At 40.8% G+C, this 12597-nt stretch overlaps 1 protein-coding gene across 2 annotated transcripts in view; it reads right to left on the reverse strand.

The window, feature by feature from the left end:
- Positions 1 to 755, reverse strand: part of nkd2b (NKD inhibitor of WNT signaling pathway 2b) — a 126734-nt gene extending 125979 nt beyond the window's left edge. For both annotated transcript variants that reach the window (XM_043719326.1, XM_043719325.1), the window contains exons 1-2: positions 461 to 755; positions 251 to 277 (exon numbers count right to left, since the gene is read on the reverse strand). In XM_043719326.1, the coding sequence (XP_043575261.1) occupies positions 251 to 277; positions 461 to 485 (52 nt within the window). In that variant the 5' untranslated portion in view covers positions 486 to 755. The remainder of the gene's footprint in view (positions 1 to 250; positions 278 to 460) is intronic.
- Positions 756 to 12597: the final 11842 nt, after the last annotated feature.

Genomic DNA, 12597 nt, shown 5'->3' on the forward strand with positions numbered 1-12597 from the left:
AAATGCGGGTGGGGGGGGGGAGGGGGGAAGGAAGGAGGGAACAACAAGAAGAAAAGTAACGGTTGAGAATTGGCCAAATTATCTCGATAACAGAGCAGGAGTGGGAACATTTAATTGAAATACAGTTTTAAAAGGAAAGAGCGAATCTAGTGAATATCAGTTACTGAATTAAAACCAAATCGAACTCAAACCGTCTATAAATTTTAATTCCTCATCGATCGGTAAGACCAGTTAAAGGAAAGCAGCTCACCTTCGGGGTTTTCTCTCCGCCTGCACGCTGTCAGTTTCAATCGACCCCATAGTTTGTTGGGGGGGAAAAAATTAGAAAAAAAAGTTAGCAACATTCACAATTCTCATCTCAACTAATTACCCCTCCCGAAAACAAAACAAAATCACCCTGGGAAAAGTATGAGCAGACCCCACGTGTGTGCAGCCGTGAGTTGAGTTTCAATTTGCCTACCATGTTTTGACTGAAGTTTGCCCATTTTCCAGCAGTTGCTAATAGTCTCTGCTTCACGTCCACGCCGAGACAAGCATTTGGAGGTTTATTACGGTTCTTCCTTTGCCGGTGGAGGGAAGGTGGTGGTGGAGTGTAACAATCCCACAATAACGAAGAGAAAAGCTCTCCCTGTCTGTCTCCCTGCTCAGGATCCTCTTCACGGAGTCTCCAGGAGAGCTGTCACAGAGCGACTGAGGCAGCGCTCGCTCTCCCCTCTCACCAACACCACATTAAAAAAAACCTGCAGCCTGCCCTCGGCGGCACTTAAAAGTGGGAGGAAAGACTTCCCTTTGAATTCCAAGCTCCAACCACTTTAACTCTCGTAGACGCGATCAGTCGAGTGCTGATTTCTGTGCAACTGCTTTAATGTGTGCCAATCACCAAATGTTCAACGGTATCTTCCAATAAAATGTCTTTTGATGATTTTTCTGAAGACTTTGAAAACAAAGCAGTCTCTAAAGCAATTACCACTCGCTCCTCATGCCTTTGGTAGTTCTTTGTAATTTATTCGATAGCTATAATGCCATGTAATCATGTTAAATTCTTAAAATAACAGAGATTATGTAAAAATCAGTTTTTTTTTCAAAGAGTCATGGAGTTTTAAAACAGGATCGCCTCTGTACTAGTCATCAAGCACGTATCTATTCGAATCCCATTCTCCAGTACTTGGCTTGTAGCCTTGTCTGCACTGGCGCTACAAGGGTTTATCTAAATTCTTAAATGTTGCGAGGGTTCCTTCCTCTACTGTTTTATCAGGCAATGAGTTATAGATATCCCCTAAACTCTGGGATTTTTTTCTTTTAACTCCACTCTAAACCCTTTGCCCTGTAAATGAAATCTGTGCTATTGACTCTCTACTAAGGAAAAAAAGCATTCTTCCTATCAATGCTTCTCATAATTTTGATTTGGAGATGCCGGTGTTGGACTGGGGTGTACCAAGTTTAAAATCACACAACACCAGGTTATAGTCCAACAGGTTTAATTGGAAGCACACTAGCTTTCGAAACGACGCTCCTTCATCAGGTAATCTCATAATTTTGTACACATCAATCAAGCCCCGCCTAAACTTCCTCTGCTGAAAGGGGAGAAACTCCAGTCTATCTACTTTCCCTTTTAGCTGCATTGTTCTAGCCCAAGCAACACCCTGACAAACCTCCTCTGCACCCTGAAAAGTATATTCACATCCTTCCTATAGTGGCATAACAGTACTGTAGTCATTTGCCACAGTGGTCTAATGGTATTATCGCTAGACTACTAAACTAGATAGGAGAAAGTGAGGACGGTAGATGCTGGAGATCAGAGTCGAGAGTGTGGTGCTGGAAAAGCCCAGCAGGTCAGACAGCATCCGAGGAGCAGGAGAATCAATGATTCCTCTTGAGGGGCTCGTGCACGAAACATCAATTCTCCTGCTTCTTGGATACTGCCTGACCTGCTGTGCTTTTCCAGCAGCACTCCCTCAACTAGTAATCTAGGTACCCGAGTACGTAATGTTCTGAATACCCAGGATCTAAACTGAGCATGACAAATGATGGAACTTGAATTCAATAAAAACAATCTGGAATTAAAAGTCTAATGGCCATGAAATGATTATCAGGAAAATCTTCCTCCTTTAGAAATGAAACTGCTGTCAATACCTGGTCTGGCCTTTTTGTATTCCAGACCCACAGTTAGGTCAGTGACTCTAAAATGGCCTGGCAAACTATTCAGCTGTGTCACCTGTGAGAAAGACAAAAGGGAAAATTAAATTAGATGGACCACATGATCTTATGGCTTTGGCTAGAGCCAAAATTGGGAGAGCTGTCTCACAGACTAGTCAAGTAACAGTCTGACATAATCATCCTCATGGAATCACACCTTATAGACAATGTCTCAGACAACAGCATCACCATCCCTCGATATATCCTGTCCCGCTTGCACAACAGAACCAGCCGAGATGGTGGCATGTTGGTATACAATTAGATGGGAGCTGCCCAAGGAGTCCTCAACGTTGATTTTAGACCCCATGAAGTCTCATGGCATCATGTCAAATAAAGGCAGTGATCAAACATCCTGTTGATTACCAAGTACTGCCATCCCTCTGATGAATACCATTGGAGGAGACACTGAGAGTGGCAAGGGTGGAGAAATGTACTCTTGGGGGTGGGGGGGGGGGGGGAGTTCAATTTCCATCATCAAGAGTGGCTTGGTTGCAGCACCACTGACCAAACTGGTTGAGGCCTAAAGAACTGTGTTGCTAAACTGGGTCAACAGCAGTTGATGATAGAGCCAATAAGAGGGAATAACATACTTGACATCATCCTCACCAATTTGCCTGCCACAGTTGCATCTGTCTGTGGCAGTATCAGTAACAGTGATCACTGCACATTCTGAGTGGAGATGAAATCCCATCTTCATATGGAGAATATCTTACCTGATGGCACCATCATCATGTTAAATGGGAAATACTTCGAACAGATCTTGGGTCGCACAGTGGCACAGTGGTTAGCACTGCTGCCTCACAGCACCAGAGACCCGGGTTCAATTCCCACCTCCCCATGTGTGGAGTTTGCACATTCTCCCCGTGTCTGTGTGGGTTTCCTCCAGGTGCTCCGGTTTCCTCCCAAAGATGTGCAGGTCAGGTGAATTGGCCATGCTAAATTGCCTGTCGTGTTAGGTGCAGGGGTAAATGTTGGGGAATGGGTCTGGGGTGGGATGTGCTTCGGCAGGTCGGTGTGGACTTGTTGGACCAATGGGCCTGTTTCCACAGTGTAAGTAATCTAAAAAAAAAGATCTAGCATCTCCAGACATTCACAAGACACCATGGGCCATAAGCAGCCAAATTGTACTCCAGAACAACTTGCAACCTCATGGCCCGGCATGTTCTGCATGCTAAATGACACAAGCAGCAAGTGATAGGGTCTAGACTATCTTCTTAATATACTTTGGTTTGGTCCATAACAAGCTACAAGATGGTCATCTACCTAACAATGTTGAAAATTGCCCAGTTACATCCTGTACACAAAATGTATGAAAAATCCAATCTGGCCAATCCACCAGTAAAGTGATGGAAGGTTTCATCAACAGTGCTATCAAACACACTCTGCTCACTTATACTCAGTTTGGGTTCCACCACAGTCACTCATTACAACCCTGGTACAAACGTGGACAAGAGAACTGAATTTAAGACATGTGGAGAGAATGACTCCTCTTGATACCAAAGCCACATTTGACCCAGTATGGTATAAAAGATACCTAACAAAACTAGAATCAACAGGAATCAGGGGAAGTCACTTCCCTGGCTGGAGTTGTATATGGTAGAAAGGAATGGTTGTTGGATGTCAGTCATTTCAGCTCTCAGACATTTCTGCAGATGTTCCTCAGCGCAGTGTCTGAGGATCAACTGCTTTCAGCTGCTTCATCAATGACCTTCCCTCCATCATAAAGTCAGGAGTGAAGTGTTTGATAATTGCACAGAGCTCAGTACCATTTGCAACTTTTCAGATACTGAAGAAGTCCATGTCTAAATTAAGCAAGCCCTAGAAAATATCCTTGGTAAATGACATTTGTGCCACATAAGTCCCTGCCATGGCCGTCACTAACAAGAGAGAATCTAACCATTTCTCCCTTGATATTCAACAGTATTACCACCACTAAAACCAAAACTATCAACATCTTGGAGAGTTACCATTGACTAAAAACTGAACCAGATTATAGTCATAAGTACTGCAGCCAAAACAGCAAGTCAGAGACTAGGAATCTTACATAGAATAACTCATCTCCTGACTCCCCAATGCCTGTACATCACTTATAAGGCATAAGTCACGAGTGTGATGGAGTACTCCCGAATTGACTTGGTGAGTGCAGCTCCAATAACACTCAAGAAGCTTGTCACCATCCAGGATAAAGGAGTATGTTTGTTTGGCATCACATCCACAAATATTCAGTCCCTCCATCACTGACTCTCAGCAGTAGCAATGTGCACTGTCTACAATAAACACTGCAGAAATTCACTGAGGTTCCATATAAAGCACCTAACAAACCCATGACCACTATCATCCAGAAGGACGGGGCAGCGGATATATGGGGACACCACCACCTGCAAGTACCCCTTCAGATGACTCACCATCCTAACTTGGAAATATATTGCCATTTCTTCACTATCACTGGTCAAAATTCTGGAATTCCCTTACTAACAGCATTCTGTATATACCTTAACCCAATATACTGCAGCAGTTCAAGAAGGTAGCTCACTACCACCTTCTCTAGGGATGGGCAATAAACGTTGGCCCAATTCATGATGCCCACACCTGAAACTAACCAGAGAGATTGACAGTTGTTTTTCAAATCTGAGTGGGAACAGGCTCCTATGTGGAGTGGTAATGTCCCTGCCTCTCGGCCAGAAAACCCAACAGTCCCAGAGGTGTGTCATAACATGATGGAACAGATTAATTAGAAATAATTATAGTCATTTGGTAATGCAGGGGTAGTACCCATACCTCTAGACCGGTAAGTCTGGGTTCAAGTCCCATCTATCCCAGACATGTAACAATGTGTACTTTCAGGCTGATTAAAAATATTCACAAATTTCAATGGTGGCTTATTTCATCCTTAACAGGTCAGAGCTCTTTACAAAATTTACACAAATGCATCTGACAAATATCCCACGAAAAATGTTTTAAAATCCTGATCATGGCCCCACCTGAGGCAAAGGAGTCCAATGCACGTTGTATCAATGTGTCTGTAGCAAAAGACCTGGATACAGAACATAACCTCCACAGATGCTCCTAGGGAGTTATCAGAATAATTCTGTCTTTATAAGCATCTTTCTGTTCATTGTTTTAATTGATCTCTTTACACAAATGAATTGAGCTGCAACAATTATTTTTTAATATCTGTTTGGCACTTATGATTCTTCTTGATATACTTAAATTATAAATGTAATTGTTTAGATTACTTAGGTTAGATGTATTTATTTTAGCCGTGTGTTTCTCTTCATAAACTTATCAATGTGTTATTGACCAGTTATTTGTATTACTTGTCAGTTGTAAATTTAATCCTGCAAAGCTTCATTAGGAGCAGAGTAGGCATTCAGTCCTCTGATCCTGTTCAACAATTCAATAACATTATGTTTGATCTGTTTGTGGTCTTAACTCTGTCTTAGATTAGGTTACTTACAGTGTGGAAACAGGCCCTTCGGCCCAACAAGTCCACACCGACCCGCCGAAGAGCAACCCACCCAGATCCATTCCCCTACATTTACCCCTTCACCTAACACTACGGGCAATTTAGCATGGCCAATTCACCTAACTTGAACATTTTTGGACTATGGGAGGAAACTGGAACACCCGAAGGAAACTCACGTAGACACGGGGAGAATGTGCAAACTCCACACAGACAGTTGCCTGAGGCGGGAATTGAACGAGGGTCTCTGGTGCTCTGAGGGAACAGTGCTAACCACTGGGCCACCATGCCGCCCTATCTTCTTTCCTATCCACTATAATTCCCCTTTTTATCTGAAGTCTATCTACCCAGCCTTGAATAAATTCTGTGACCCAACCTCCACTGCTTTCTGCAGAATTGAATTCCACAAATTAATGATTCTCTGAGAGAAAAAAAATTCCTCATCACACTCTTAATAGGATGACCTCTTACTCTTAAACTATATGCCCTGGTTCTCAACTCTCCCATAAGAGGAAACATGCATGCAAGCTGAACCCCTCAGCATCTTATGCTTAAACAAAATCACTTCTCATTCTTCTAAGCTCTGAAGATGATAGGTCCAACCGGTTCATCCTTTCTCTGTAACTTAAACCCTTCATCCTAAGAATGAGTCAAGTGAACTTTCAATGAACTGCTTCTAATGTAATTATATCCATTTTCAAATGAGACCAAATCTGTACATAAGACTCCAGATGTGGTCCCAGTAAACCCTGTAGAGCTGTGATAAGATTTTCCCAATTTTATATTACATTCTCTTGCAATGAACTCTAACCTATATTCCATTTCTCTCACAATAAATACTATTTGCCTTCTTAATCACTTGCCATATCTGCATACTAACTTCTTGTGATTCAGGAGGAGCAGATCACTCAGATCCCCCTGTTCCATTGAGTTCTGTAAACTCTGTGCAATTAAATAATATATAACTTTTCTGTTTCTCCTGCCAAAGTGGACAAGTTCACACTTTCCCACGTTATATTTTTGTCCACTCACTTTATCTATATCTCTTTGTAGACGCCTTTCCTTTTCTTGATAACTTACTGTAGAATCTGTCTTGGTGTAATTGGCTAGCTCTCATTGAAATAATTAATATAGGTTGTAAATAGTTGAGATTCTAAAAGTGATCCTGTGACACTTGCCTAATTACAATTTGCCAACCTGAAATTGACCCATTCTTCCCCACTGTCTGCTTCCTGTTAGCTAACCAATCCTTTGGACATAAGGATAGGCAAGTTCTGCTGCAGCTTTATAGAATATTAGTTAGGCCAGTTGTGTCCAGTTTTGGTTAACACACTACCAGAAGGATGTGGATGCTTTGGAGAGGGTACAGAACAGGTCTATCAGGATGTTGCCTGATAAGGGGGATTTTATCTGTGAAGTCTGGGTTTGTTTTCACTGGAATGCAGGACATTGAGAGGTGACCTGACAGGTGTTTGTAAGATTATGAATTGCATGGATAGAGTGGAAAGTATGAGGCTTTTTCCCAGGGTGGGCAGGTCAATTATTAGAGGACACAGGTTGAAGGTGAAGGGGGAGGAGTTTAAAAAAGATGAGCAAGGTAATTCTTTCACACAAATGGTGGTGAGGGCCTAGAAAATCCTGCCAGAGGGGGTGGTGGAAGGCAGTTTTGGAATGAAAAGACAAAATGTGTTGGCGCAGGTTTGGAGGGCCAAAGGGCCTGTTCCTATGCTATATTGTCTTTTGTTCTTAATCCATGTTAATGTATTAAACCCTACATTTTAAGCTCTTACTTGTGTATTAACCTATTATGCAGCACTTTAATAAATGCCTTTTGAAAATCTAAGTACATCACATCTACAGGTTTCCCTTTATCCCATTTACTTTCTTAAATAACTCTAGTAACAGCTGCAGTCTACATAATTCTCAAATTTTTTGCACTGCCCTGTTTACAATCTTTTCTTTGCAATTTATCTGTATTACTTTCCTTTATAATTTGTTGACTTTGTCTTCAAAAAAGTACATTGACAATCCTGTCTCCCTTCCAATTTTTATATTGTGAAGAGTATGTAATACAATAGAGTCATAGAGTCATAGAGATGTACAGCACAGAAACAGACCCTTCAGTCCAACCCGTCCATGCTGATCAGATATCCCAACCCAATCTAGTCCCACATTTATTTTAGAGTTTGGATTTTAAAATAGAAGCAGATGGATGTGGGTCAGTTCTTTGAAGTTAATTTTTAAAAACAGATCAGAAGGTCATTTGGATCAGTGATCTAAGTGCATAAATTCCAAGACAAAATTTGTCTGCAGTAAAATGCCTGACAGATGACTACAGTGTTAATGGATGTAATTTTTATAATATTGGGTTTATAACTGACCAGAAAACTTTTATTTTAATTTCAACTTCAGAACAGAAGGTTCAAAGCCTCAGTTCAGTTGCATCAGGAGTTTAATTCAGAAGGGAAAGTTACTAGAAGAGTGAAACTTTTAGTTTGTGGGAACCAGTCACCATTAAAGTTAGTGTATGTTATATTGGCACAGTGTCCCTTCAAGAGGTGAGTCATGTGACACTGGTGAGGTTACAGGCTTGTTCAGATTTGTTTTGAGCTCCTATAGAGTGCAAAGCTTTAAAATAAATGTATCATGTTGGGTTACAGCAAATGGCGAGTTTGTATATTCTTTAGTTCTGACTGGAGCTGATTAAATGCCCAGTTCAGAAGGACTACAACCAATGTTTTTAGTTTGTGGAGCATCTATGCTGAAAGAGCTTGGACAGGTATCTTCAAATTGTTAAAACTGAAAGATTTTGACAATTAGAATTACAAAAGGTTCATGCTAACAGACTTGGAAAGGAATCAGAAAACTATCGCCAGGCCAGGGAAAAGACCTGGGAAAGTCAGTTAATTAAAAGTTTAAAAGCAAGAGATAGGAGTGAAATTTCTCTGTAATTCAGTATCTGTAATAGGACTATGCTGGAAAATAGATTGAAGCTTTATTTTGCTGTTTGTGTTAAGATCTTTCCAGCTGTCCGATACATACGGTTTCATTTTTAAAAAATCATTTGTGTAATAAATGTGTGCTCTGGTGTTAAATAAAATCTGCAACCTTTTGTAGATATGCTTCAGAGACTAACCACCATCATATCCAATTACAAACTTAAACATGATCTATCAAGGAGATTTCACTCTAGGAACTGATTTGTTCAGTGTTACTGTTACGTCACAGGGTAAACCCTCCTGCTCAGTTTAAACCAGTAACATATAAAAGATTTATCCCATGCAGTAACTTGTGAAAAATTGAGAGGCCAAGAATTATTTAAAGTAAAAATTAACAACTTTGTTTCTTAAAGTAAACAGACAATAATTAACTACTGGGGTGGGGTAGTCCAGAACTAGAGGGCATAGGTTTAGGGTGAGAAGGGAAAGATATAAAAGAGACCTAAGGGGCAACTTTTTCACACAGAGGGTGGTACATGCATGGAGTGAGCTGCTAGAGGAAGTGGTGGAGGCCGGTACAATTGCAACATGTAAAACTCATTTGGCTGGGTATATGAATAGGAAGGGTTTGGAGGGATATGGGCCGGGTGCTGGCAGGTGGGACTAGATTGGATTGGATATCGGGTCGGCATGGATGGGTTGGACTGAAGGGTCTGTTTCCATGCTGTACATCTCTATGACTCTATAACAATGATTTACAACTCCTTCCTCTAACCTACATTTTACCTTCCCTTCTAATACTAGTTTGATAAAATTCCCAATTAAGATTTACAAAACAAAACTTCTTATCTCAAAACCAGGCAGCTTTCAGTTCTTTTCTGTACTTCTGTCTTCTTTTCTTCTTCTTGGGGATTCTGCCTCACAGGTTACTGAATGATAAAGGTACCTTTAAGAGAGCTATTTTTCGGGCAGTCTCTACATGCTGCCTTGTCAGTTCTCCTCTCAACTGTTCAATTTTGCCTGATCTTATACCCCCAAAGCATCGCATTGTGTCATTGGCTTTTAAGATTGTCAATATACTCAATTCAAACTTGATTGGAATTTGGTATTTTCGGGGTATAATTTAAACAGATTGGCTAAATTCGAATTTATTTTTGTCTCATAGTAACTCAGCCAGTGCTATCTGTTCTGAACCAAATGTTACATTGTAAATCTCCAGCACTCAGTGTGCTTGCCAAGTCCTTCCATCTCTTAAATGTACAGTACACTTCTACACCTTCATAACACTTTCCCCCCTTAAGAAAAAAATAAGCCATCATAATGAAAAGAGGGCTTGTTTTTAAAAACACATTACCCTAACATACAGATAACTTTAATATAAGTTCACCTTAACCTCTTTCCAGATACCTATATATATAACTCTTATCAGTTAAATTAGCGATAATGCATTTGCGATTACATTCTTCCGACCCACAACATGTATGATTTTAAATTAAAAGTCTGTAACATGAGACTCCAATGAAATAGTCTCATATTCTTGTCTTTAAAGAGTTCTAAGAATGTAAGCAGATTGTCTCCGACACATTGTTCATGACATACACATTAAAATGTTGTATGACCATTAGAAAACTCAATCGTTCCTTTTCGATTGTGGAGTATTTCCTCTGGTGGATGTTGATCTTCAAAAAGTAACCAAGTGGCAGCTCAATCCCATCCCCATTCTTGTAGGAGTACAGTTCCAATTCCTATGTCACTAGCATCAATGGTGACTTTTAAAAATTTTGAAATGTTAGGTGTAGCTAAATATGGTTTGGTGGTTAATACGGCTTTCAAATGCCTCCTGGCATTGTTCTGTCCACCAAAACTTTGTGTTCTTCTTCAGCAAATTGGTTAACGGTGCCACTACACCTGAAGTTTGGAACAAACTTCTGATAGAATCTGCTGAGTCCTAAGAATCGAAGCACCTTTTTCTTCGCAGTTGATCGTGGAAATTCCTCAATGGCTTTCGTCTTTGCGTTTCATGGGGTCAACCTTCCATGATCGATGTTACGTTCCAAGAAGGTCACCTCTGCTTTCGCGAATTCAGTTTTATTTAAGCTTATCACCGGTTTTGCTTCTCGTAGTTGTTCAAAGAGCTTTGCCAACTGTGCCATGTGATCTTTCCAAGATTCACTAAAGATCACTACATTGTCCAAATAGACTGCACAGCTTGTTAACCCAGCCACAACCCTGTTCATGAGTCTTTGGAATGTGGCGGGTACATTCTTCATTCCAAAGGGCGTCACTTTAAACTGACGTAGCCCATTTGAGGTTACAAATTTATTTTGCTGTCTCTGCTAAAGGTACTTGCCAGTAACCATCCATTAAGTTCAACTTGGTGATGTAACTGCTTGTCCAACTTTCTCGATACAGTCCTCCAATCTAGGAACTGGACAGGAGTCCGATTTTGTAACTGCATTGACCTTCCGATAATCCACACAGAATTATTGAGTCCTGTCCAGTTTGGGAAATAAGACAATTGGCAAACTCCCCTCACTCTGGCTTGGTTCGATGATATCTTCGTGGAGCATGGCCTCCATCACCATCTGGACCTGTCTGGCTTTGAAAGGATTAAGCCGATAGGGGTGTTATTTTATCGAAGCAGTATTCCCTACGTCTACTTCATGTACAATAGCATTAGTTTTCCCCATCTGATTCTTACATATGTCCTTGTACTGGAGTAACAAATCTTTCAACTGCATGCTATCGTCCTGAGACAGATAGCTTACTAACCTATCCCACTCCTCAAGGGCTTCTTCATTTTTTAATCTATTTTGAGACACATCATCTGGATTTGATTCCTCACTCTAAGGGGCAGTAACTAACACCCATTTCTTCACTTCTTTCTCTCTAGTAAAATACAGGTTTAATATGTTCACAGGTTTAACAGGTTTCCTATCTGGCATCTTTACTAGAGAGTTCACCTGACTCAACTTTTTCTCAATTTGATAGGGACCACTAAACCTGGCTTTGAAGGGATCTCCTTTCACTGGTAACGGTACTAACACGTCAGCCCCTTGGGAAAACATCCGAGTCTCAGAGCTTTTATCTGCCACCTGCTACATTCTACACTGTACCTTCTTTAGGTGCTATTTAGCTAACTCACCTACTCTATTTAATCTCTCCCTCACCTCTGATACATAATCTAAGTGTGAGATCTCCAACTTTGGTCCTGTCAATTTTTCTTTAATTAATTTCAAAGGGCCTCTCACTTCATGACCAAATATTAACTTGAAGGGAGTGAACTGAGTAGATTCATTTGGGGCATCTCTAATGGCAAACAATACGAATGGGCTACCTTGATCCCAATCATTCGGTAATCCTGACAGTATGTTCTCAACATTGTCTTCAAGGTCTGATGCCATCTTTCTAAAGTTCCCTGGAATTCAGGATGATACGCACTGGATTTAAAGTGCTGCATACTAAAGCTATCCATAATCTCATTAAACTGCCTAGCAGTAAAGTTTGACCCTTGGTTTGACTGAATCTCTCTGAGTAGTCCATACAGTGTGCAGAAAGCTACTATCTCCTCTATCATCTTTTTTTCCTTGTACTCATTAATGGAATTGCATCTAGAAATCTGGTAGATACCTCCATATTGGTTAAGAAGTACTGGTTCCCACTTTTAGTTCTCGGGAGGGGACCTACACAGTCAATTATAACCCGCGTGAAAGGTTCTTCAAATGCGTGAATTGGCAATAACGGTGCTGGTTTTGTTACCGCCTGTGGCCTACCTATCATTTGGCATGTATAACACATATGGCAAAAGTTAACCCCATCCTTGTGCATTCTAGGCCAATAAAAATGTTTTTGTACCTTATCCTGAGTCTTTTGTGCCCCTGGGTGACCTCCTACAGATAGTTCATGTGCTACGCATAAAACCTCCTGTCTGTATGTTTTTCACTTCATGCTGTGACTTATGATAGTGGGATCTGGTTACCACACAGTCTAGGAAAATAC

The sequence above is a fragment of the Chiloscyllium plagiosum genome, chromosome 29 (genome assembly GCF_004010195.1).
Source record: "Chiloscyllium plagiosum isolate BGI_BamShark_2017 chromosome 29, ASM401019v2, whole genome shotgun sequence".
Classification (NCBI taxonomy): Eukaryota; Metazoa; Chordata; class Chondrichthyes; order Orectolobiformes; family Hemiscylliidae; genus Chiloscyllium; species Chiloscyllium plagiosum.